Source organism: Sceloporus occidentalis, unplaced genomic scaffold (assembly GCF_023333645.1).
Source record: "Sceloporus occidentalis isolate IW3139 unplaced genomic scaffold, rSceOcc1.0.p SCAF_8, whole genome shotgun sequence".
Classification (NCBI taxonomy): domain Eukaryota; kingdom Metazoa; phylum Chordata; class Lepidosauria; order Squamata; family Phrynosomatidae; genus Sceloporus; species Sceloporus occidentalis.
The window spans coordinates 32151704-32177841 of NW_028316988.1; the positions used below are offsets into that span (position 1 = coordinate 32151704).

Genomic DNA, 26138 nt, shown 5'->3' on the forward strand with positions numbered 1-26138 from the left:
GAACAAAGAAAGGGAGATAGGGAAGAAGACAGCGAGGAAACAGAAGAAAGAGAAAGAACTAAGGAAGGGGAAAGGAAGAATAAAGAGAAGGAGGGAAGAAGGGAGTGAGGGAAGAGAAGGAAAGAGGGAAGGAGAAAAGAATAAAGGTAGGGAGAGAGGGAAGAGAAGGAAGGAAGGAAGGAAGGAAGGAAGGAAGGAAGGAAGGAAGGGTCACCCTAAAAGCCCATCCGAAGCCATTCCCTTCCTTCCCAAGATGGCTTCCCTTTGCACCGTGTGCCTGCGTCCCCCCCAAAAACCCGACTTTCCCGAAAAGAGCAATACGCGTTTCGTTTGTTATTGAGAGGAACGGTTTTCGTGGCCGCCATTTCTAATAAAAAAGAAATAAAACTACTACTGCTTGTTTCTAATAACAAAGCTCCTCTGGTTTGGCTTCTGTTTATTCCTGGTTTGGGTAAAATAACAGAGTTATTAAGTTATTAAACCATAGATGCAGCCTGGGATCGCATTGGCCTTTTTGCTGCAGCATCACACTCCTGGCTGCGTTTTCATTGAGACCCAATATTCCAGGTAAGGTTTGTTCAAAGCAGAATATAGGAGATAATACGTAGGATCCTAAAGTCGGAGGAGACTACTAAGGGCCATATAGTCCAACCCTCCTTCTGCCATGCAGGAATACATAAGACCCTAGAGTCAGAAGGGACTATTAAGGGCCATATAGTCCAACCCTCCTCCTGCCATGCAGGAATACGTAAGACCCTAGAGTCAGAAGGGACTACTAAGGGCCATAGAGTCCAACCCTCCTTCTGCCATGCAGGAATACATAGGATCCCAGAGTCGGAAGGGACTGCTAAGGGCCATATAGTCCAATTCTCCTTCTGCCATGCAGGAATACATAGGACCCTAGAGTCGGAAGCGGCTACTAAGGGTCATATAGTAATATTCCATATATGAATATACAATCAAAACCATCCAACCTGTTTAAATAAAATAAAAGGAGACTCCACTACCTTGTGAGGCACATTAATCTTGTCTGGGCCTCCGCCATCCACGCCGACTTCCAGCTGATCCGCCAGCTGGGCTTTTTAACAGGTTTTCCGTAACGGCTGCCACGTCGATGATGTATTGTGCCATTACTGTCTGTAAAAATATATATAAAGCTGTCAGAGGCCGTAATTCATGGCTTGCTGCAGTTAACTCAGATCATAACTCATCGGATGGAGAATCCGAAATGGTGGTCCGAAAGGACTCCCGCGATAACTTCACCTCTTTGTGACTGTGTATTGTGCGGTCAACTTTAACTAAAAGTCGCACTGAAAGGCCTAGAGATTCCTAGAGAGGACACTCTGCTAGGCCTTTGTAGCTCCTCCAGCGCAACTCTATGGTCAACTTTAACTAAAAGTGGCACTGAAAGACCTAGAGATTCCTAGAGAAGACACTACTAGGCCTTTGTAGCTCCTCCAGCACAACTCTATGGTCAATGTCTGGCAGATGTTGACCACAGAGTTGCACTGGAGGACCTAGAGATTTCTAGAGAGGTGTCCTCTCAGGTCAAAAACATGGTGTTTTTTGTTATTTGTGTTTTTCCCATATTCACGGATAATGTGTGCTGCAGTCCAAAACAGCCAAAGGCACATCCCCAAAAGCCTAGTTTCCACCCTCCAAGCCAGGATGATGGGCACTACAGTCCAAAAGAGCTAAAGACCCATCTCTTATTTATTTATTTATTTATTTATTTATGTTGTCTTGTTTTCCTACTGAGGGGCTGAGGCGCAGTCGAGGCCTAGGAGACCCCCCTTAAGCCTGCCCTCGATTTACCAAATGAAATATAAATAAACACACCTAAGTAAATATAAATATGATAGGGGAACCATTTAATATATTATATTATTTCATATTATAAGTAGTATAAATATGACGGAGGAATGGTGGTGTTGGTGTTTATTTTTCCTGCTCAACTAGTTGAGGTCTAGTAGACCCAATTAAGCCTTCCCTCGATTTACCAAATAAAATATAAACAAACACACATAAGTAAATGATTTATTTATTTATTTTAGGGATATTTATTTATTTATTTATTGAGAGAAATTGATTTGAATCAAACATTTAAGAGTTAATAAAAGTTAGAAACACATGAAGAGTAAAAATAATGTAAGACTATATAATCGTATGCTATAATAAGATTACATATATACATGTATAATATAATCAATATATCTATTCTAATAGGATTAAATAAAGGTCAGCTGAGGCCCTTTAACTGAAAGGGAATTTTATAAAAATATATGTTAGTAAAAGAAAGTTTAGATAAGCTTTTTATAACACTGTTATTTATTAAATATATTGTTTTACAAGAATAAAGGGGGTTTATATCTTTGATTAGAAATTAGCTAAACTTATAAAATATGCTGGACTTAGTTATTTTAAATAGTATTTTTTGGCTCTATTAAGATTATCAAAATGGCTAATTGACAAGAATACTTTTTTTATAAAAGGGTGACTTAAAGTTCACAAAAATTTCTAACTGACCATGTGTAATAGGGGGCTATGAATATTAGAACACACCTATGACTCTATAATGACTAATTTAAATGGTCATGGACTAGCCTGGAAGAAGGAAGAGCCTTCCCTCCAATCCATCTGCCTTGGTCCAGGCCTTAGAGGGAGAGAACCACCACTGGACCTCATCCCCTTTCCCTCCATTCCCTTCTCCTTTTGTTTCGTGTCTTTTAGATTGTAAGTCTGAGGGCAGGGAACTGTCTGATTAAAAATAATATTGTAAGCCACCCTGAGAGCCATTAGGGCTGAAGGGTGGGGTATAAATACCTAAATAAATAAATGATGAGATATGTTATGGGTGGAGTTTTTACATACATGAAAAGGTGGTCTTAAAATTGATCATATGTCTAGATCTGGCCAATAAAAAATGAGATAGAAATATTTTGTAACAGAAAATGTCTTATAAATACTGTGTGAAACCTCAGACGGTGTGCCTCTTGCCAGAGACACCCCTTCTTGCAAGATTGCAATTAATAAATTGGAAATTGCTGCTTCACTTGTTTTGTCCTGATTAATTTGTTTTGGTTAGGAAAAAAAATCTGTATCTCACATTTATGTTGTTGTTGTTTTACCTCAGGCACTAAGGCAGAGTTGAGGCCTAGTAGAGCAAGCTAAGCCTGCCCTCGATTAACAAAACGAAATATAAATTAAACACACATAAATAAATATAACTATGACGTGGAGGGAACCATTTCCTTAAATGAATTTATTTATTTAGGAGTATTTATTTATTTATTTATGTTGTTGTTGTTATTTCACCTCAGGCAGCCCCTGGCTAGTAGGCCCCGCCTAAGCCCGCCCTCGATTTTGGGCTCCGCCCGTGAGGTAAATTGAAATTAAAATTAAAACCAAAGCGCAAATCAATGCTCGGGAACCGTGTCCCAGGCATCTCCTAGAGCCTCGATGGGAATAAATGGAGGCCCCTTTCCAACCGAGGCGGGGCTGAGGCCTAGTAGGCCCGCCTCGATTTTCGCTCCTCCCCGGCCGCCATCTTATGGTGGCGCGGAGGAGGAGAGAAGCCGAGGCCCAGCCGAGACGGAAAGCCAGCGACAGCCCCGGCGACCACCGCCCCCTCCGAAGGTGAGGGGGCTGGAGCCCCGCCATGGCCCGAGGAAGAGGCGGGGGAGGCCGGCCTCACTGGGTAAGCAAGGCCGAGGCTTGGGCCTAGTCGCCTCGGGGCTCAATAAAAACGAAGAGGGGCCTAGTTGTCATTTCGTGGCTGTGTTTGTTGTCATTGTAACGAGGGCCCAAGTTTACCTCACAAAATTGATATTATTATTATTATCATTATTATTATGTATTAATTAAAACGGCTTCGATGCAACCATCTTCCTCTTCCTCCTCCTTTTCTATTTGCTCCTACTTCATTTTAAAGAGCTCAGTAAATCAATGCTAGTAGTAATAGTAATAGTAGTGTTACTGCAGTAATATAGCAATTGCAATGTCACTATAGCAATATGCTAATAGCAAAGTTACTATAGTAATATAGTGTTACTATAGCAATATAGTAATAGCCATAGCAATATTGCTATAGTAATATAGTAATAGTAGTAGGGTTGCCGTAAAATAAGGTGACAGCAACAGCAATGTTACTATAGTAATATGGTTATAGTGGTAGCAATAGTAATAGTAGTGTTGCTATAGTAATATAGCAATAGCTATGTCACTATAATAATATAGTAATAGTAATGCTACTATAGCAATATTGTAATAGCAATAGCAATGTTACATTGGTAATACAGTGGTAGTAATGTTGCTATAGTAAAATAGTAATAGTAATGTTACTATAGTAATGTTACAAGGTTAATAGTGATAATACTGCTAATCGTAGCATTTCTACGTCACTCTACTAGGCCTTTGTAGCTCCTCCATCTTTTCTTTCTATCCTCCCTTAACGCTTCTGTCATCGTAATAACAACAATCCGGCACGACTCCCTTTTTTGCGCGTTGAAACCTGCCGTGGCGAAGGGCGTGCGGAAACACATCCACCCCTTTATTTGCACCTCTGTAATCTCTGCGCAGCGACTTTTGTTATTAAAGCTTAATTACCGACGTTGGCAATGGTGAACGGAAACCGCGCAGGAAGTGGGCACGCAACCAAAAGTTAACGCAACTTCCACGTCGCGACAGGTCTCCACGCATGGTGGTGGTTATGGCCGACAACGGCCGCCATGTTGCGCCCTTTACATACTTGCGTTGCATGAAACGGCGTTGTTCTTTTACGGAGGAAGTAACTTTTGCAAGGCAGTGTTTGGAAAGGCTGGAGTTGTGAAAAAGCGTGAGGAGAGAAGGTGGAAACCACAGTTGCAAGACTTCCTTTGTGTCACAAGGCTTAGGGTTAAGTTGTGTTGCACCGTTTGCACCATTTCGGATCCGGTAGGGCATCGCTTGCAGTATTTATCCTGCATAGAACTGCGCTGGAGGAGCTACAGATACCTCTCTAGGAATCTCTAGGTCCTCCATTGCAACTCTGTGGTCACCGTCCGACAGATAATGACCATAGAGTTGCGACAGAGGAGCTACAAAGGCCTAGTAGAGTGTCCTCTCTAGGAATCTCTAGGTCCTCCAGGGCAACTCTATGGTCAGCATCTGCCAGTCTTTGACTATAGAGTTGTGTCATAGGAGCGACAAAGGCCTAGTAGAGTGTCCTCTCTAGGAATCTCTAGGTTCACCGGTGCACATCAAGAAACACAAGACTAAGTTTAGTAAACAGCACAAGACAGGGCTGTGTGCCCCTTTAAGAGATTTTGGACTACAGTTTCCAGAATCCTCAGCCATGATGGTCAGTGGCCTGGGATTCTGGGAGTTGTAGTCCAGAATCTCTTAAAAGGGCACAGTCTGGGGCCTGCTGGTGATCTTTGTTAGTCAATAGACAATATAAAGAAACAATACAATATGCTACAATATGTCGCATAAGCAAAACACAACCCAAAAACCCCACAAATCCATCCGGCCACCATTGAAACCCCATTGTTCCTACTCCTAGTAGCAGGAATGTGCTGTGAAGAGGGGCATTGCGCTCCGGCTGGGTGAGCATCTATAATCAAATTATGCCTCTTTTTGTCTGTATTCGGTGAACCTTCCTCGCCTTTTATTCAGAAAGCGCCGGCGAGCGAAAGTAATGTACCCTTTCATTTTGAGAAAAAGGATTGTACCCCTCCCCTCCTATGTATTCCTGCATGGCAGAAGAAGGGTGGGACTCTATGGCCCTTAGTAGTCCCTTCCGACTCTAGGATCCTATGTATTCCTGCATGGCAGAAGGAGGGTGGGACTCTATGGCCCTTAGTAGTCCCTTCCGACTCTAGGATCCTATGTATTCCTGCATGGCAGAAGGAGGGTGGGACTCTATGGCCCTTAGTAGTCCCTTCCGACTCTAGGATCCTATGTATTCCTGCATGGCAGAAGGAGGGTTGGACTCTGTGGCCCTTAGTAGTCCCTTCCGACTCTAAGATCCTATGTATTCCTGCATGGCAGAAGGAGGGTTGGACTCTATGGCCCTTAGTAGTCCCTTCCGACTACTAGGATCCTATGTATTCCTGCATGGCAGAAGGAGGGTTGGACTCTATGGCCCTTAGTAGTCCCTTCCGACTCTAGGATCCTATGTATTCCTGCATGGCAGAAGGAGGGTTGGACTCTGTGGCCCTTAGTAGTCCCTTCCGACTCTAAGATCCTATGTATTCCTGCATGGCAGAAGGAGGGTTGGACTCTATGGCCCTTAGTAGTCCCTTCCGACTACTAGGATCCTATGTATTCCTGCATGGCAGAAGGAGGGTTGGACTCTATGGCCCTTAGTAGTCCCTTCCGACTCTAGGATCCTATGTATTCCTGCATGGCAGAAGGAGGGTTGGACTCTATGGCCCTTAGTAGTCCCTTCCGACTCTAGGATCCTATGTATTCCTGCATGGCAGAAGGAGGGTTGGACTCTATGGCCCTTAGTAGTCCCTTCCGACTCTAGGATCTTATGTATTCCTGTATGGCAGAAGAGGGCTGGACTCTTTCATCCTTATTAGTCCCTTCCAACTCTAAGGTTCTCTGCATTCTTGCATGGCAAAGTCTTGTTTTGTTTTGTGGAGTGCTATCAGCCCACTTCCTTGTGGCGTGGAGGCTTTTTTATTTTGCCCGTGTCATGATCACATGTGCCTGTTTGGTGGAGATACTGGTTTTAAGGACCTTGTGACACATGGAGGGCGCAATGCTTGAGGCACTCACTTCAGAGAAAGTCTAAGGAAGTCTAGGGAACGTCCAGTGAGGCCGCTTCTCAGGTGCGTCTTGGGTTGGCTTGGATTGGATGGCCCTTTCGGGGATCCCTAACATTTCTCTGTATTCCTGCATGGCAGAATAGGGTAGGAATGAATGACCTTTAAAAGTCCCTTCCAACTCTAGCATTCTGTGTTTTCCTGTATGGCAGGAGTGGGTCAGACTGGATTATCTTTTAGGATCCCTTCCGACTCTAGGATCCTATGTATTCCTGCATGGCAGGAGGAGGGTTGGACTCTATGGCCCTTAGTAGTCCCTTCTGAGTCTAAGATCCTCTGTATTCCTGCATGGCAGAAGGAGGTTTTGGACTCTATGGCCTTAGTAGTCCTTTCCATCTTTATTATTCTATGTATTCCTGCATGGCAGAAGGAGGGTTTGGAGTTACGCCAGAGGACCCAGAGATTCCTAGAGAGAACATATTACGCGAAACCTCAGACGCCAAAAGCGGTGAAGACCTGACTGTGTTACGAAATCCGAAAGCTTTCGGATAATGGCACGATGATCCCCAATGTGCTTTTTTAATTGCGATGCTGTCTTTTTTTTATCCTTCGCAGATTTCGGCGTGAAATGGCCGACTGCGCAAACAGCATCTCGAATCCGTTAGGAAGGAGATTGCGTTGCTTGCTGGTAAGTTAATCTGTGGTTAAAGCATGGATCTGTATATCTATATCTATATCCAGTACAACTCTATGGTCCACGTCTTTATCATAGAGTCATACTGGAGAACCTAGAAATGCCTAGAGAGGTGTTTCCTCTGGGAACCTCTAGGTCCTCCAGCGCAACTCTATGGTCAACCTCTGCCATAAGTACTGAAAAGGCAGCCATTTTGAAGGAATGCAGATGTCAGCCCTATGGCAAACGTTCTGCCCCATGATGAGAGGTTCATGCGCCGGGGGCTGTTTTCAAAAACACAGGCACACACTTTTTCTTTCATTCTTTCTTTCCCTCCTGATGTTCATCTGATCTTCTTCTCTGTTGGCACCGATCATGAGGCAGAGATCCTTGGATTCCAGCCACGGATCTAGATTCCTCCCTTCTGCCATGCAGGAACACATAGGATCCCAGAGCCATGTAGGACTACATAGGCTCCAGGAGCCATGCAGGTATAAATAGGATCCTGGAGCCATGTAGGAATGCATAGGATCCTGGAGACATGTAGGAATGCATAGGATCCTGGAGCTGTGCAGGAATATATAGGATGCTGGAACCATGTAGGAATACAGAGGATCCTGGAGCCATGCAGGTATACAGAGGATCCCAGAGCCATGTAGAAATACATAGAATCCCAGAGCCATACAAGAATACATCGGATCCTAGAGCCATGCAGGAATATATAGGAGCCTAGAGCCGTGCAGGAATACATAGGATCCCAGAGCCATGCAGGGATACAGAGGACCCTGGAGCCATGTAAGAATACATAGAATACTACAGCCATGAAGGAATAGATAGGATCCCAGAGGCATGCAGGAATACATAGGATCCTAGAAAACTCACATAGGCTCACTTTCTTATCTCTCCTTCCAGGTTTTCGCGTGAGCCGCCCAGTATTTGAACGCAAGGGCCGAAGACCTTGCCTCCGGGCCGGGACCTGTCATGGTAAGTGTGTATATAAATATAGATGAAATAAGATGTTATCTCTTGAATGGTCTTAGAGAGATAAGACATCAGCTGCTTAAATGGTCGCAGAGGCCCTCCGTCAGACTTAAAAGGAGGCGCTCTTTCCTCAGGATGAAGAGACTCAGCACAGCCTTGAATGCATCCAAGCCAATCAGATCTTCCCCAGGAAGCAGCTCATCCGCGAAGATGACGGACTGCAGGTGGGCCATTTCATGCAGGAATACATAGAACACTAGAGTCAGAAGGGACTGCTAAGGGCCATAGAGTCCAACCCACTTTCTGCCATGCAGGAATACATAGGATCCTTCCTCCAGAGTCCGTGTCTCTGGGGTCTGTATGCTTCTCCTTACGGTTTTCTCCTCGCCATTGTGCAGGTGCCGTTCCTTGAACTCCACGGCGAAAGCACCGAATACGTAGGCCGCGCCGAGGAGGCCGTCATTGCGCTTTCCAACTACAGGCTCCACATCAAATTCAAGGAATCCCTCGTGAACGTGAGTCTCTACTTCAACATGGCTCATACCATAGAGTTGCCCTGGAGGACCTAGAAATTCCTAGAGAGGACACTCTGCTAGGCCTCTGTAGCTCCTCCAGTGCAACTCTATGATCAGTGTCTACAGAGTTGCCTTGGAGGACCTAGAGATTCCTAGAGAGGACACTCTTACCAGGCCTTTGTAGGTCCTAAAGCGCAACTTTATGGCCTGTCTGTTGGATGTTGACCATAGAGTTGTGCTGGAGGACCCAGAGATTCCTAGAGAGGCATCCTCTCAGGCAAATCCTCCGTATTTTGCGGCGCTGTTGATCTCCATCTGCTCGGCACGATTGTTGGTGAAGCGGATTGGAGAATTAACGGGGACGTATTTATTAATTGCGTCGCCCCGAATATCCGAAATCCTAATTATATTCTTTATTGTCTGCCATCTGTATTTAGAGCATCTATAAACCGGCTGCTTGCGAGATCTCAGTAAGTAGAGAATGGCGAGGACCGTGTCCTACGGGTTTTTTTTGTGCCTCGGCTCGGGACTAAACACGCTTTTTTGGCGTCGCTCGCGGCCAGGGATGATGGGAGTTGTAGTCCTTTAGGGTCTATTAGTCCCTCAATTGATCCCTATGTGAAGTTGGGTGACCGAACTACAAATCCCAGGATTCCACAGCATGGAAGCACGGCGCAGAAACGCGTTAATTCCATAGCGCGAAAGAGCCTTGAACTGTGTGACTAACCGCACAGCGTGGGTCTCGATTTGCGGTGAAACACATGAAAATTTGCGCAGAAAGGGTTGCGCTGTTGTTAACGGAGAACTAAATTTGGCAGCAACATGGCGGGAAGAGGTAACTGGGATTCGCAAGGCGAATGTGGCACCTGGAGCTGGGCGCTATCTCCTTACGAATAAGTAAATATTCTAAAATACACAAATAATCCGAAACGCTCTGCATACGTTTGGCCCTCTGCACTCGCGGATTTGGTTAATATGTCCTCTCTAGGAATCCCTGGGTCCTCCAGCGTGACTCTATGGTCAACTTCTGCCAAAAGCCTGTTGAATAACAGATGCCAAAACCTAGAGATTCCTAGAGAGGACACTTCTCTAGGCATTTGGAGGTCCTCCAGCGCAGTTCTGTCTGATGTTGACCATAGAGTTGCCCTGGAGGACCTAGAGATTCCTAGAGAGGTCTAAAAATCAATTCTGTCTTTAATCGCAGGTCCCATTGCAGCTCATAGAAAGCGTCGAATGCCGGGACATATTTCAGCTCCACTTGACATGTAAAGATTGCAAAATTATCAGGTAGGTTGGCGTACTTTTTTACGTAGACGGCGGCACGTTCTGCGAAAAAGATGGATATTGGGGCTCCCCGGGGAGTTAATCACTCACTCAATGTCTAATCGACTTTATATTGTACTTATTATTGTTGTTGTTATTTGTTACCAAAAAGGTCTCTCTGGGCGTCTGGAGGTCCTCCAGCGCGATTATATTTCTGTTGGACCATAGAGTCATGCTCAGATGCCTAGAGAGGCAGTACTGGAGGACTCCCTTATCTGTGACTCCTGTAATTGCTGTTTAATTTACACACATCTGGGAGGAAAAAAGGCTCTTTCTAGGAATTTGGAGGTCCTCCAGGGTGACTCCAGACCAAAGAGGCCACACTGGAAGACTCCCTTATATGCAAGGGCCTTTCTAGGCATCTGGAGGTCCTCCAGCATGACTTTATATTTACAGTGGTACTTGACCATAGAGTCACACTGGAGGACCTCCAGATGCCTAGAGAGGTGGTCTCTATGGGCATATTGGAGGTCCTCCAGCGCATCTCTGTAGTCAAGTTCCATCGTAAATATGGCGTTCGCCATTATTTCGCAAGCTTTACCAACCAGGACCAATCTTAACTGTACCAGTCCTTCGCCCCAGCTTTAATGCTTTGATGAATTAATGGTCTCTCCTTCTTTTTGGCCTGCACGGTTTCCGCGCGTCCATCCATCTTTGCCCCTTGTTTCCGCGCAGGTGCCAGTTCTCGACCTTTGAGCAGTGCCAGGGTTGGCTGAAGCGCTTGACCCACGCCATCCGCCCACCGTCCAAGATAGAGGACCTCTTTTCATTCGCGTACCACGCCTGGTGCATGGAGGTCTACGCCAGCGAGAAGGAGCAGCACGGCGACCTCTGCCGGCCAGGTAGAAGGACGGGCAGAGAAGGGCCTCTCCAACCCCCAAGGGATTGTGGGACGAGGGGAAGGGGGAGGCTTGGCAGGCGGATTTGATTCATATGTCCTCTCTAGGAATATCTAGGTCCTCCAGTGCAACACTGTGGTCAGCTTTAACTAAAAGTAGCACTGAAAGGCCTAGAGATTTCTAGAGATGACACTTTACTAGGCCTTTGTAGCTCCTCCAGTGTAACTCTATGGTCAACATTCACTAAAAGTGGCACTGAAAGGCCTAGAGATTCCTAGAGAGGACACTCTACTGGGCTTTTGTAGCTCCTCCCTAACCTTCTCCTTCCGATACGTAGGTGAACATGTGAGTTCGCGGTTCAAAAACGAGGTCGAGCGCATGGGCTTCGACATGAACAACGCCTGGCGCATCTCCAACATCAACGAAAAGTACAAGTGAGTTCCCATGGCGGACGCCAGAACCGCATTTTCGGATGCGCGGAGGAATGGGGCCCACGTTTGCACGACTGGGCTTTTCCCACCTTGGCGTTTCGTCTGTTGATGTCCGCCGTTTTCTGTGCAGGTTGTGCGGCAGCTACCCTCAGGAGCTCATCGTTCCCGCGTGGATCACGGACAAGGAGCTGGAGAGCGTCGCGGGTTTCCGGTCGTGGAAGCGCATCCCCGCCGTCGTATACAGGTGAGGAGGAGGCAAAATCCTCTCTAGGAATATCTAGGTCCTCCAGCGCAACTCTGTGGTCAACCTTAACTAAAAGTGGCACTGGAAGACCTATAGAGATTCCTAGAGAGGATGCTCTACTAGGCCTTTGTAGCTCCTCCGGCGCAATTCTATGGTCAGTGTATCCCTTCCTGTCTCCTTGCGCAGGCACCAGGGCAACGGGGCGGTCATCTCCCGCTGTGGCCAGCCGGAGGTCAGCTGGTGGGGCTGGAGGAACGCGGACGACGAACACCTGGTCCAGTCAGTGGCCAAAGCCTGCGCCTCGGACTCGAAGTCCAGTGGCCGCAAGATGGCGAACGGACACTGCACCAGGGACCTCTCCAATGGAGGGGACTTCTCCGACGCGGATTTCGGTAAGCCGGTCTGTAGTATACCATAGAGTTGCCCTGGAGGACCTAGAGAAGACCTCCGTGGGATTCTCTAGCTCTTCCAGCACAACTCTATGGTTAGCGTCCGCTGTATACCATAGAGTTGTGCCGTTTCCTAGCCCTGTCTCTTTTCCTTCCGCCAGATTCCTCCATCTCCAACGCTTCCGGCGCGGAAAGCTTAGCGATGCAGCCCCAGAAGCTCCTGATCTTGGACGCCCGCTCCTACGCCGCCGCTGTTGCCAACAGGGCCAAAGGGGGCGGCTGCGAATGTCCAGGTGAGGTGCGCTGGCACAAAACGCGTCAAGACGGGTTTTCTAAACAGGCGGCCATCTTGTCGCGGGGCCTTGGTTGTGTATATCTGGACGTGTCGTGTTTCTGCCATGTTTGACGCGCTCCTCCTCCCCCCCACCAAACAGAGTATTACCCCAACTGCGAAGTGGTCTTCATGGGGATGGCCAACATCCACTCCATTCGGAAGAGCTTTCAGTCGCTGCGCCTGCTCTGCACGCAAACACCAGACCCCGCCAAGTAAGTCGCGGTGCGTCGTTTTACATAAGGGACGCCATTTTATTTCACCGTTGTGTTCAATGGGACTTGCGTATCCACAGATTTCGGTATCCATATCCTACTCTTACTCGGCCTTTACTCTCGGCGTTCCCTCTACAGCTGGCTGTCGGCGCTGGAGAGCACAAAATGGCTGCAGCACCTGTCTGTCCTGCTGAAATCGGCGCTGCTGGTGGTCCACGCCGTGGACAGGGACCAGCGTCCGGTCTTGGTCCACTGTTCGGACGGATGGGACCGGACGCCGCAGATCGTGGCCCTGGCCAAACTGCTCCTGGACCCTTACTACCGGACCATAGAGGTGGGTGGCAGTGGTGGCGGCGATGGCGGCGTGGTATTTTTTACGTAATTATAGAGAAATGCATCCCTTTGCGACCTGGATTATTTATATTTTATATTATATTAATGTTATGTTTTATATTAATTTTATATTTAATATTTAAATTAATGTTATATTTTATATTACATTTTATATTAATGTTATGTTTTTGCCAGGCAATCAAACAGGTTAAAATGCATCCATATATACATAATGGCCCCCCTTAAAACAAGATTAAACAATGTAAGATTAAAAACTACATATTAAAACCAACTAAGCTACATAAAAACCTTCATGGGCAGAGTTCACTGGATGGGAAATCTTATTTGTGGCCGAGCATTTTATTCTGGGAAGGCTTGCTGGAAGAAATCCGTCTTAATGACCTTTTAAAAGCTCTCTAGATTGGTGATTTGACGGATCTCGTCCGGCCGGCCATTCCATAAATTGGGAGCGGCTGCAGAGAATGTCCTTTGGGAGATCGCCGTCAACCTGGTCTTTAAGGGCTGTAATAACTTCCTCCTAGAGGACCTGAGAGTACGGGGCGGATTATATGGAAGCAGGCGATCCCTTAGATAGGTTGGGCCTAAGCCATGTAGGGCTTTAAAGGTGATCACCAATGCCTTGTACTGATAGGCAGCCAGTGGAGTGACTTCAGTATTGGTGTTATATGGTCACTCCTTGCTATTCCTGTGATCAACCTGGTTGCCATATTCTGTACCAACTGGAGTTTCCGGACTAGGCACAAGGGTAGCCCCATATAGAGCGCATTGCAAAAATCAAGTCTTGAGGTGACCAGCGCATGTACTACAGTTTCGAGGTCACCCTGTTCCAGGAAAAGGCGCAGCTGGCGTATCAGCCGAAGCTGATAGCAGGCGCTCTTGACCGTCGCGTTCACCTGATTCCTCATCTGAAGCGATGGGTCAAGAAGCACCCCCAGACTGCGAACACAGTCCTTTGAGGGGAGCGTGAGCCCAATCCCTGGTTTGGGGGTCCCTATCATGAGTACCTTGTATCAAATGCCGCTGAGAGGTCCAGTACCACCAACAGGGTTACGCTCCCTCTGTCGATGGCTAGACGAAGGTCATCAGTTAAAGCTACCATGGCAGTCTCCACCTCATCCCCGGACCTGTTATGTTGTTGTTGTTGTTGTTATTATTATTTTATATATTTTATATAAATTAATTAAATTAATTTTATGTATTTTATATTAATTTTATATTTTATATTTAAATTAATTTTATATATCATATTTTATAATTATATATATTTTATATACATTAATTAAATTAATTTTATATTTTATAATAATTTTATATAAATTAATTAAATTAATTTTATAATTTATATTATATTTTATATTTCGATTAATTTTACATTCCTCGCGAAACGCACGCTAACGGCAGCCTTCTCTGCGCACTTTCTCCCTCCATTTTCCGTGCAGGGCTTCCAGGTGCTGGTGGAGATGGAGTGGCTGGACTTCGGACACAAGTTCGCCGACCGCTGCGGCCACGGCGAGAACGCGGATGACCCAAATGAGCGCTGCCCAGTCTTCCTCCAGTGGCTGGACTGCGTCCACCAGCTCCAGCGCCAGTTCCCTTGCTCCTTCGAGTTCAACGAAGCATTCCTCGTAAGCCCTCCGCCATTTTGGAACCATATCGCTGAAGACCACGCAAGTGGCATAGAGTTGAACCTCGCTGTCCTCTCTTTTCCTGCGCAGGTCAAGCTGGTACAACACACTTACTCCTGCCTCTTCGGTACATTCCTCTGCAACAACGCGAAGGAGAGGGGCGAGAAACACACGCAGGAGAGGACCTGCTCCGTCTGGTCACTGCTCCGCGCCGGGAACAAGGCCTTCAAGAACCTCCTCTACTCTGCGCAGTCCGAATCTGTATGTATTTTACTCGTTGCATCTTCTGGCGCAACTCTGCGGTCGGCGTCCGACAGATGCCGACCATAGAGTTGCGCTTGAGGAGCTACAAAGGCCTAGTAAAGGGTTTCTTACGTTTTGCGTAAAAAACATGGCGTCTCCGCGTTCTCTCTCGCAGGTGCTGTTTCCGGTGTGCCACGTGCGAAACCTCATGCTCTGGAGCGCCGTCTACCTTCCATGTTCGTCTCCATCGACGCCGACAGAGGACCCCTGCGCTCCTTATCCGCTTCCTGGTTCCAGCCCTGAAGACCCGCCTCTGGGGAGGTAAGTCTGCCATTTTGGCACGGGGACAAGGGTTCGTGTGGACGCCGGGGAGGGAAACATTCAATTGTCGTATCCCTTTCCTCTCTAGGCTTCCGAAGACGCGCTCCTTTGACAATCTGACCACGGCGTGCGATGGCGGCATCGCAGCAGCGACCGCCAACCGGCGCAGCAGCGACCCCAGCCTCAACGAGAAATGGCAGGAGCACCGCCGCTCCCTCGAACTCGGCGTCCTGGGGTGTGACAACCCCTTTGACGGGGAAGGACTGGTCAAGCCTGGCCGCACGCCAGCCGGAGTGGAGCTGTCGGTGGCGGTGTCAGAGGGGCAGATGGAGAACATCTTGCAGGAGGCGAGCAAAGAAGATGGCGGTGCAGAGGACGGCGCCAAGGCTGGGCAGGGAGCGGCGGATGGCGAAGACGAGGTTGCCAGGGAGAAGTCCGCCGAGGGGACAGTCAGTGAGAAGATGGAGATGGATGCGGACACCTTGCTGGATAGTCTGGTCGCTGACCAATGTAAAGGACAGGAGGACATCTTGGGTCTCCGTAACCAGACGCCGCCACCTCCGGCGCAAGAACGGCAGCCGCCATTTTCGGAGGAAGGTATGAGCACATTTTGCGCTGATGCTGGACTGCCGTTTCCCGTCTTGCCCGACGCGGCCGCATCCAACATGGAGAGCTCAACCGAAACCGTAACCGAAAACGCCTCCTCTTGCCGTCGGTTCCGCCTCGCACCGGACAACTGCGTGGCAGGGGGGCTCTTTGCGCTGGACGAGGGTGAGGACTCGCTAGATCTGCACAAAATGGCCGCCGCCCTAAACAGGACTTCGAAGGGGCGTGACCCGCCGTGCGCCTTGCCCTTGGCGGACTACAAAGAGGCCACGTGCGAAGGTGAGAACAAAATGGCGGAAACGCCCGCTGGGTTTGCAGAGGCCCAAGAACACCCGATGGCGAATGGTCACTGCGTGGACAGAGAGGGCGGGAGGGCCAAGGCGATGCTGCTCGGCCGGCCAAAGGGTGGACATGGCATCCCGGGACGGCAGCCAGCGTCTGGCGGTCAAGAGCCGCCGCCACCCGCGCGGAGCCACCTGGACGACGACGGGATGCCAGTGTATGCCGACGTCATCCAGCAGCGACTGCGCCAAATCGAGAGCGGTCACCAACAGGAAGTGGAGACGCTGAAGAAGCAGCTGCAGGAGCTGAGGAGCCGCCTGGAGAGCCAGTGCCTCAACAGCGCCATCCGCTGCAACGGCGAATATGGGGATGAAGTGGTAAGCAACCGCGGAGGACGCGCACTGGAAAGGCCTAGAGATTCCTAGAGAGGACACTCCACTAGGCCCTTGAAGCTCCTCCAGTGCAACTCTATGGTTAGTGTCTGACTATAGAATTGCACTGGAGGACCTAGAGATTCCTAGAGAGGACACTTTGTAGGCATTTGTAGCTCCTCCTGTGCAACTCTGTGGTCAGTTTCTGTTGGACATTGAGCATAGAATTGTCCTGGAGGACCTAGAGACCACCTTTCTAGGCATTTGTAGCTCCTCCGGCGCAGTTCGTTCGGATGTTGACCATAGAGTTGCACTGGAGGACCTAGAGAGGACACTCCACTAGGCCTTTGTAGCTCCTCCAGCACAACTCTATGGTCACTGTCGCAGATTCCTAGAGAGGTGTCCTCTTGGGTTAAAAACATGGCATTTCTTTGGTATTTGCACGGTTTCTTTCATATTCACGGGGGTCCCGCTCCCCCGACCTTTGGAAAACCTCGAACCTGGGCCCTCCGACCCAGAGGCCTTCTTTGTTTGCCAACAGACATCAATCACTGACTCGGAGAGCAGTCTGGAGCGCAACTGTTTTTCTCGCTGCAGCGCAGAGGTTTTCTCTGAAGCCAGTTGGGAGCAGGTGGATAAACAGGACACAGAGGTACCAGGCGCCATTTGCACCCCTCTCTTTTAGCGCTACTAACGACGACGCAGACCCTCTGCAAGCTTTTTACGCCTCCTTCGGTGCTAATACTGCTTTCCGGGAACCTCCTTTCCGCCATGTTGGATCTTTATAGCTCCTCCAGTGCAACTCTGTGGTCAACTTTAAATAAAAGTGGCACTGAAAGGCCTAGAAATTCCTAGAGAGGACGCTCTGCTAGGCCTTTGTAGCTCCTCCAGCGCAACTCTCTGGTCAGCCTTAACTAAAAGTGGCACTGAAAGGCCTAGAGATTTCTAGAGAGGACACTGCTAGGCCTTTGTAGCTCCTCCAGGGCAACTCTATGGTCAAACATAACTAAAAGTGGCCCTGAAAGGCCTAGAGATTTCTAGAGAGGACACTGCTAGGCCTTTGTAGCTCCTCCAGGGCAACTCTATGGTCAAACATAACTAAAAGTGGCCCTGAAAGGCCTAGAGATTCCCACTCTGCTAGGCCTTTGTGGCTCTTCCAGGGCAACTGTATGGTCAGCTTTAACTAAAAGTGTCACTGAAATGCCTAGAGATTCATAGGGAGGATACTCTACTAGGCCTTTGTAGCTCCTCCGGTGCAACTCTATGGTCAGTATCTGTTGGACGTTGGCCACAGAGTTGTGCTGGGGGACCTAGGGATTCCTAGAGAGGACACTCTACTAGGCCTTTGTCAGGGATGCGTGTCCTTTCCGTGCTTCCGCTTCGGCAGCCATTTTCTTTTTGTCTGACTTTTAAGCTCCTCTCTTGCTTTTTCCGTTTCCGCAGGTGACGCGGTGGCTGCCGGACCACTTGGCTGCACACTGCTACGGATGCGACAGCGTCTTCTGGCTCGTCAGTCGGAAGCACCACTGCAGGTAATTGGCGCTCGTTTTCATTTTTAATTTGGCGCGCAAAAGAGTTGCGTTCGCCACTCTCTCTTTCACGCCAAGGGAAGGTCAACGGCGCCCCCATCTTTTCCGTTTGTAGAACGTCTCTGACCTCGTCTCCACCTCATTTCAGGGACACCGAAGATGGTGGGCAGGCGCGGTGAGCAATTTGTGACGGCGTCTTTTTGTTGTCTGTGTGCATTAACCCTCTCACAAACTAACTTTTTGGCTCTTTCCCATGTGCGGAAAAAGGCGGAAGAGAAGCGCGCCGGAGCGGTGGTCACGTTAAAGTATCCCGGCGTTAAGTTTGCAGTCCGAACTTCCTCATTTCGTGTTTTTCCATACGCCGGTTAATCCGTAAACGGCGCCATCGAGGAGTCAATATGACCCCTGTATCCAGAGCGAATACAAAATGACGGACATTGGCGCAATTCTGTATTTGTGGAGGAGGTTGACCATAGAGTAGTCCTGGAGGACCTCCAGAGGCTCTATAGGCATCTGGAGATCCTCCAGCGCAACTCTATGGTTGTCTTCTGGCAGAGGTTGACCATAGAGTCATGTTGGAGGACCTCCAGATGCTCTCTGGCAGCCATCTTGCACCTCATTCACTCACCGCATGCGTGCTGCGCCTTCTCATACATCTGTCGATGGGGATGCTTTGATTGAGAGTTCCTGCATGACAGAATGGGGCTGGACTGGATCAGGGCCCTTCTAGGGGTGTATTCCATCTCTATGATCTCCACCGTGTGGCTTTTTGCATGGTCTTTGGAGGGAGGGGTCTCACTTTCTCTGTGCGCAACTCTATGGTCAGTGTCTGTCGGACATTGACCACAGAGTTGCCTTGGAGGACCTAGAGATTCCTAGAGAGGAAACTCTTCTAGGCCTTTGTAGCTACTCCGGCGCAACTCTATGGTCAGTGTCTGTTGCTCTCGCGTCATAAACGTATCATTTTTCCCCGTAGGAATTGCGGCAACGTCTTCTGCTCTAGCTGCTGCAACCAGAAGCTTCCGGTCCCCAGCCAGCAACTTTTCGAACCCAGCCGCGTCTGCAAGTCCTGCTATGGCGACCTGCATCGCCCTGGGCGTCCCGCCATCGAGCGCGAACTGGACAAAACCATCGCCGCCAATTCAAACTGACCAACGGATGGCACGCATTTGAAGGCGGGCAGGACGGATTTCCCTGTTTACGCAAAACCGCGTCCTTTGGAGACGCGGGGAACGCCGCCACCAGGATAGGTTTGCGTCAGCATGAAAACCACGACATCCGAGCCGGGATTCGTCATGGTGAATGCCGATGGACGCTTTTCAATCACTCCCATTTTGTTATGTTTTTTTCCCAGCGGCGCCGGTGGCGAACGGCGTACGCCAGGGATGTTGTTGCTGCTAGAAGAAAATGGAGGCTGCCTTCTCTTCTCTCTCTCTTGTTTCTCCCTCTCTGTTCTTAGAGTGGGCTTAGATTATTTAGGGGACGATGGGTTTGCAGGTCTGCGCACATTGGAAAACGCACAGACCGCATTTGGTGAAGGAAATTCGGCGCTTGTTTTTGGGAGGCAGCGGGAAACGAAGGGGGTTTATTGGTTTGTACGGATTTTTATCTGGCGGATGCGAAGGAACTGGACCGCAAAACGTAAATGGATTTTCCCCCCGCAATGCGTTAAATCTCTGTTAATATACTCTCTAGGAACGTCTTATAATACAACTTTGTGGTCAATCTGGATCTGAGGTTGACCATAGAGTTGTGCTGGAGGACCTAGAGATTCCTAGAGAGGACACTTCTCTAGGCATTTGTAGGTCCTCCAGTAAAACTCTATGGCCAACATTTGACCATAGAGTTTGGCTGGAGGACCTAGAAATTCCTAGAGAGGCATTTTCTATATTTAAAGATAATAGTGATATTTAATTCCCCCCCCCCCCCCATTTTCCATCATATTTCCTGCGTTTTCAACCTAAGCGAACGCGGAGGGCCAGCCGCAGTCTCTTCACGAGAAACGTGGACGCCGCTGCTGTTGCCACAAGAATGCGCAGCAAGGTTTTAATTTAGATTTCCCCCGCAAAAACGACCCATTCGAGACAAAAAGGGGGGGATTTTTAATTTCGAACAGGAAATGCATAAGTGCGTTGCAGCCTACACCTTTCCCATAAGGGGAAACGGTGCAGAGCGGGGCACTTTTTTGTGGTACAGATAAGATGGCGGAAATGAGGCCGAGTGTTTGGCGGCTTGTTAACGAAAGGTGCCAATAGGTTCTGACATACGGGTTTTACGTATTTTTCTTTTGCGCGGCGCGCGTTACTGCGATGTACAGTGTGAATAAAAAAACGCTTGCGATTCTTCGTCTTTTTTCTTTTTGGGTCAAAGAATCAATTTTTTATTGGTTAGCAAAAAGGTTGAAGAATAATAATATAGAATATAGAATAATAAAGATGGAAGGGGCTACTAAGGGCCCTGTAGTCCAACCCTCCTTCTGCCATGCAGGAATACATAGAATAATAAAGATGGAAGGGGCTACTAAGGGCCCTATAGTCAAACCCTCCTTCTGCCATGCAGGAATACATAGATTGATAAAGATGGAAGGGGCTACTACGGACCCTATAATCCAACCCTCCTTCTGCCATGCAGGAATACATAGAATACATGCAGGAATAGAAAAGCACGTTTATTAGGTACTAGTATAAATTATATTTACTATTTCCATTGTTGTTGTTGTTGTGCTTTTTTTCGTCCCACTTAACGAGGATCCGGCCATCCGTCAAAAACCAAATCCGCGTCCCGAGAAACTGCATTCATTGTGTAAGAGCCGCCTTCGTTTTCCACGTCAACGGGGCAGAGGTCTTGGAGGCACCATCTGCGATGGAAGGTCATTACTATTACTATTATTAATTACGCTTATTAGGCCTGGGAAACATACAATTCGACGCAGGCGTACGCGCTTGAAATACGCAGTTTTGTCTTTGCGCAACTCGGTGAATGTACTAAGTGTAGGATACCAAGACCTTATTCCTTTTACTCATAGATGTTGGTTGGACTACTAGTGCTTTTAAATACCTCTGGGCGGCGTAGGCGTCCACGGTCGTTGCGTCGCGCTGCGCGGCGTGCTCCAATAATAGGACTCCTACGAAAAGCCAAACGCATAGACGTAACTTAAGACGCTTAGGCAGTATCTCAGTTGCAAACTCTTAGTACCTTAGTTAGTCCTAACTTAATATCAGTTGCAAGGTTTGAGTACTAGAGTAGTCATTTGTTATTAATACTTAAACCGCAGGCCGGCGAATATGTAAAGACTAAGTGCAACGTAAAATGCACAATGGTTTTCCCTCACCTCCGTAGATCCTCGCTAGCGTGAAGGCGAAATCCCTCGCCGCCATCTGCGCCGTGAATTCGCCTTTTAGTGCCATTTCGTGGGCAAAATTTCGGAGCTTGCGCAGAGCTTCATGGACCATTTGCGCAGATGGCTCCAGTTCCGCAACACTGAGCGCCGGCTCCATCTTGGCCTGTGAAGGAAACGTAATTTCGTGAATACGCAATGCTAACGGCTAGAAAAGGGATGCAACTTTGGTGTTTTCTCACCTGCGCGGCGGCGAAAAAGGCGTCCAGCGCTTTCCCGCGGCTTTTGGCGAGGGACTGGAGGATGTCGAGCGAGAGGACATTCGTGGTTCCCTCCCAAATCGGGAGGACCTTTTATTTCGGAGGAAAACGGAGACTCGGATTAAAACCCAAAATGGCTTCCCTTAAGTAAACATGGCGGATTCTGTCGCAAAATGGAGGGCGAGGAGAGACGCAAGGTGCCACAAAATGGCTGCTCTTGATGGAGATGTTACCTGAGCGTCGCGGAGCAATATGGCCAACCCCGTGTCCTCCATGAATCCTTGTCCTCCGAAACACTCCAGCGCTTCGGAGGCAACGGCGACAGCCTGAAAAACACAGAGTCTGGGATCCTTTAGGGTCCCTTCTAGCATCCTATGTATTCCTGTATGGCAGAAGGAGGGTTGGACTATATGGCCCTTAGTAGTACCTTCTGACTTAGGGTCCTATGAATTCCTGTATGGCAGAAGAGGATTGGACTCTATGGCCCTTAGTAGTCCCTTCCGACTCTAGGGTCCTATGTATTCCTGCATGGCAGAGTGATGCTACCTGTTTGGCAGTGTAGAGCTTGACCACGGGGGTCAGCAGCCGGAGCATGAGCTGGTCCTCCTCTGTGGCCTTCTGGGTCTCCTGCATTCCCAGAATCCTCGCTGTCTCCATCGTCAGCAGAAAGGCCCCTCGCGCTTCCACCTGGAGCCCAAGCGAATCATTAAAGGGACCCCATTATCAAAGGATGACAGAGAGGGACTCTAAATGCCCCCAAAGGCACCTGCATCTTCGATGCTAAGCAGGGTCAGCCCAGATAGCTCTTGGAAGGGAGACCGAGGGCATGAGACCCAGGTCCGGACGTAGCCAGGCTCACCTCCATGCGCGCCAAGGTCCGCATGTGCAAAGGGTGCTCCGACAGGCGTTTCCCAAAGGTTTCCCTCTTCACAGCGTAGTCCCTCGCCAATAGGATCGCCCTGCGGGTCGCGAAATTAAATCACGGCACCATTTTAGGAATCATTAGGTCCTCCGGCGCAACTCTATGGTCAATGTCTGACAGAAACTGACCATAGAGTTGCACTGGAGGAGCTACAAAGGCCTAGTAGAGTGTCCTCACTAGGAATCTATGTTCTCCAATGGAACCTTTGATGGAAGGGGACCATAGGGTTCTGCTGGAGCACCTACAAATCCCCAGAGAAGTGGTCTCTAGGAATCTAGGTCCTCTGATGGAAGGGGACCATATAGTTGCACTGGAGGACCTACAAATCCCCAAAGAAGTGGTCTCTCTAGGAATCTAGAGGGCCGACTGTACTGCAAATGGCCGCGACTCTGTTTTGGCCTCGGTCTCCACCCAAAATGGCTCCAGGGTTGATGATCACCTTCTCATGATGGCGGTGGCGCCAACGGCGTTATGGACCCTGGTGACGGTCAGCATGACGGAAATCGCGGCCACCCCGCAGCCTTCTTCGGAAATCTACGGAAAGATCAAGAAGCAGCAGCACAAATGAGTGTAGAACACGAAAATTCCCAAGTGCTGGCTATTAGATGGCTATCTTGGGTCCTGGCTCAACTGTGAGAAATTATCAGGGTCGCCGCAAATCGAAGAAGGCGTGCACACCGTGTGATGCGTTTCCGCATACCCGCTGCGCCCTGGCTCCATCCAGACGCAGCTCGGCGGTGGGCAGCTGCCTGGTGCCCAGCTTTTCCTTCAGGCGCTGGATCTGGACGCCGTTGAGGTTCCCTTTGTCGTCGCGCAGTTTTACATAGAACAAGGAGAGGCCGTGGGAGCCCTATTGATGCAAAGGGAGAGAGAGAGACGCGTGATTCGTGGGTCCTCCAACACAACTCTATGGTCGATATTGGCCAGACACCGGCCATGGAATCGCACAGGAGGGCCTACAAAGGCCTAGGTAAGTGGTCTCTCTAGGAATCTCTAGGTCCTCTCTATGGTTCCTAGAGAGGACGTATTTATCAAATCCGTATATAACCAAAATTGCAATTCACTTGGTCGCGTATCTGACCTCTTCTACTTGACCGTCGGCCGCCGCAATCCGCGCCAGGGTCATCGTCACGTCCGAATCCGCAGCCGACGTGAACCACTTGAAACCGCGCAGGGCGTAGGTGCCGTTGGGGAGCTCTTGCGCAACTGTCTCCGTGCCACCAGCTGCGAGAAAACAATGCATTATTCCTCAGACGTAGTGACTTTGCGACAGGAAACTCTATGGTAGGTTCGCCAATAGTCGCGAACGACAATTATGTAATTTGGAAAACACCCTGCGCCAAGGCCCAGAGCGACGTTTACCGACGTCGGAGCCCCCTTTGCGTTCGGTCATCCACTGTCCAGACGTCCAGAACCTTCCAGGGTCGCGCGATGTCAACCGCACGTAAGCTTCCTCCAAGGATTTTGGGGTACCTAAAGACTGTTGGAGTATTTAAAGATTACTTATACAGTGGACCCTTGTTATACGCTGGGTTTTGGTTCCAAGATCTCCCATGTATAACAAAATCCGTGTATGCTCAAGTCCCATTACATATAATGACAAAGCAAGATGGTGTCCCTTATAAAAATGGAAAATCAAGGTAAATTTATACTTTTTTGGAACATTTTCAAACCGTGTATGCTTGAATCCGTGTATAAGAAGGGCTGACTGTATATACTTACGGGATTTATAGCGCTTACGAAAGGCAGCGTTGCGTCGTTAGCGCAAGTCTCACCTCAATCACTTTCGCCGCTCCGTCCGTCATGGCGAGCGGGGCGGAAAACAAGCCGGACACGGGCGCGTAGAGGTATGCCTTCGCGATCTGGTAGACGCGGCTGCGGGGGGAAAGAAATACGTGAGTCGCAAATATGGAAAAAAACTAACGCGACAATCCTCTTTTAATTATGGGATTTTTAGGCACATAAATTATGCCTCTAGTGTTTAAATAAGACATATTTTTTTGCCTTTTCGGTGTCTTTTTGGCGCTACGTATCCCAAAATAATTACACATTTCTACCTCCAATTGGAGTGTTTCCTTTCGTAAGCCTCTGCGACCAGTCCTTCCTTGGCGCAGATCTCCTTCATCCGTTTCCAGGCGGCACAGGTGAGGATTTTGTCGACGCGGCGTCCCCACGCGTCGAACTGACATAACCGTGGCGGCTGTGATTCGCATTCACGTCCCAAAGGGTCGATTTCGTCCTTGATCTGGGCCCCGAATCTTTCAAGGTCCGGGCTCACCTCGGCGAACACCTGCAGAGGAATATGGCGGCACAGACAAAAACGTACGTGAAAAAAAGATTTGAAAGTGTATATACATGCATGGTTCCCTTGGATGCTAAGCAGGGCCAGCCCTGGATGGTCCTTGGAGGGGAGACCAACAAGGTCCTAGATTGGACTGAACTGGCCAAAATCTCCGCCTCTGAACCTTATAATATGTTTTAAGGTCCAGAAAGCATTTAAGGGGATGTCAAGAAGCAATCAAGGGGCATCTACACTATAAATAATGAGATATTTAGCTTTTCTTTACTCTCCTGTTACTCAGTGACATTACTCTTCTCTTACGTTACACCATACATCCCAACCACAGACCTGGGCAGGCAGATGGGATTTTAAGTACCCCCGAAGAAGCGCATCTTCCAAATATGGATTTCCAATCTGAGGCTGCTCTTGGCAAAAAAACCCATCCGAATGCGCTCTTCTCGCGTTTTGCGAGGTGCCAAAATCCACAGCGTTTGTTTGCCAGTCCTGCTTTTTAGCAAACGCGATTCCTCTGTGGCCCCAAATTTGATGCCAAGCATCGCGGCTTTTGCAAATACCGCATCCCGGTTTGCCGCCGAAATAAAAGGCCCTGTTCACAAACATGGCGGCGGTTAATGCGCCGAAACGGACGGCAGCACACGAAACGCAACAGCGCAAAGCAAAAAACATGTCCTTTTACACGCTGCTCACACTTCTTGCGAGTGACAGATTTGGAGCAAAGTCCAGGAGGAGCGAGGGAATAAACAGACAAATAGTGGGCTCTCGAGCCAAAGCAAATTGCGCAACAATTTGCGCAGGAGGCGGCATGCGCTTTCGTTTTATTTGAAATGAAACATTTTTGGCACGCAGTTGTTTTCACCAGAAACCAAAATTAAATGGCTGCCCTTGAAGCAGGTACAAAAGCTGCCATTTTGCCTCATGGTCTCCTCATATCACTTGTCTTTTTCCTGCCTAAATTCAACGTCTGCCATTGCGGCCTGAGAGAAACAGGTGCGAAAGCCACCATTTTGCCTCGTATTTCCTGTTTCTAAAGTTCAACTGTCTTTTGTCCTGCATCAATTCAATGGCTGCCCTTGAAGCCTGAGGGAAGCAGGTGGAAGAGCCTCCATTTTGCCTCGTATTTTTCTGTTTCTTCCAGTCATTTGCCTTTTTTTCCTGCTTAAATTCAATGGCCATCTTTGCAGCCTGAGAGGAACAGACAGAGGAGCCGCCATTTTGCCTCATGATTCTGTCTCCTCACATCACTTTTTCCTGCCTAAATTCAATGGCTGCCCTTTAAGCCTGACAGAAACAGGT

At 48.6% G+C, this 26138-nt stretch overlaps 3 protein-coding genes across 12 annotated transcripts in view; 1 reads left to right on the forward strand and 2 right to left on the reverse strand.

Annotated features, from left to right (window-relative positions):
* LOC149308541 (lipid transferase CIDEC-like) overlaps positions 1 to 3910 on the reverse strand; it is a 39930-nt gene extending 36020 nt beyond the window's left edge. The window contains exons 1-2 of one of the 2 annotated variants that reach the window (XM_089535968.1): positions 3814 to 3910; positions 1008 to 1137 (exon numbers count right to left, since the gene is read on the reverse strand). The gene's annotated coding sequence lies outside the window, so the exon portion shown is untranslated. Of the gene's footprint in view, positions 1 to 1007; positions 1138 to 3315; positions 3337 to 3813 lie in introns of those variants that run through there. The other variant, XM_089535969.1, reaches the window with a different exon arrangement.
* On the forward strand, positions 3337 to 20364 carry MTMR3 (myotubularin related protein 3). Of its 9 annotated transcripts, none has more exons than XM_089535938.1 (22): positions 3337 to 3697; positions 7368 to 7440; positions 8338 to 8409; positions 8541 to 8630; positions 8805 to 8921; positions 9359 to 9391; positions 10126 to 10208; positions 10920 to 11086; positions 11421 to 11517; positions 11645 to 11758; positions 11945 to 12150; positions 12309 to 12440; positions 12582 to 12693; positions 12832 to 13027; positions 14487 to 14672; positions 14763 to 14933; positions 15091 to 15236; positions 15325 to 16501; positions 17037 to 17147; positions 17939 to 18027; positions 18140 to 18199; positions 19001 to 20364. In XM_089535938.1, the coding sequence occupies exons 3-22, from the start codon at positions 8407 to 8409 to the stop codon at positions 19173 to 19175; spliced, it is 3465 nt and encodes a 1154-aa protein (XP_089392064.1). In that variant the 5' UTR covers positions 3337 to 3697; positions 7368 to 7440; positions 8338 to 8406; the 3' UTR covers positions 19176 to 20364. The 9 variants fall into 9 exon arrangements, with proteins under 9 accessions (XP_089392064.1, XP_089392070.1, XP_089392067.1 ...); XM_089535939.1 differs by lacking the exon at positions 3337 to 3697 and adding an exon at positions 6733 to 6818; XM_089535944.1 differs by lacking the exon at positions 17037 to 17147.
* A 54-nt stretch (positions 20365 to 20418) lies between these two features.
* On the reverse strand, positions 20419 to 25445 carry LOC149308544 (acyl-CoA dehydrogenase family member 11-like). The gene is made up of 14 exons (XM_089537120.1): positions 25173 to 25445; positions 24601 to 24833; positions 24319 to 24418; positions 23906 to 24023; positions 23625 to 23767; positions 23244 to 23393; positions 22983 to 23077; positions 22481 to 22580; positions 22168 to 22308; positions 21855 to 21947; positions 21604 to 21711; positions 21356 to 21527; positions 21082 to 21148; positions 20419 to 20881 (listed from the first exon to the last, which is right to left on the reverse strand). Exons 1-14 carry the CDS (start codon positions 25443 to 25445, stop codon positions 20764 to 20766), a joined length of 1911 nt encoding a protein of 636 aa, XP_089393246.1. The 3' UTR covers positions 20419 to 20763.
* Positions 25446 to 26138: the final 693 nt, after the last annotated feature.

Bases quoted from the DNA above. Each gene is read 5' to 3' on its own strand.
- MTMR3 (XM_089535938.1), top strand. The intron at 11,518-11,644 runs GTGAGTTCCCAT...TTTTCTGTGCAG, and splicing joins AACATCAACGAAAAGTACAA to GTTGTGCGGCAGCTACCCTC. The intron at 18,028-18,139 runs GTAATTGGCGCT...TTCCGTTTGTAG, and splicing joins AGTCGGAAGCACCACTGCAG to AACGTCTCTGACCTCGTCTC.
- LOC149308544 (XM_089537120.1), bottom strand. From the start codon at position 25,445: ATGTTTGTGAACAGGGCCTTTTATTTCGGCGGCAAACCGGGATGCGGT. The intron at 22,581-22,982 runs GTGATCATCAAC...CGCGACCCGCAG, and splicing joins GCCACCGCCATCATGAGAAG to GGCGATCCTATTGGCGAGGG. The intron at 22,309-22,480 runs GTGAGCCTGGCT...CTTGGGCTCCAG, and splicing joins GGACCTTGGCGCGCATGGAG to GTGGAAGCGCGAGGGGCCTT.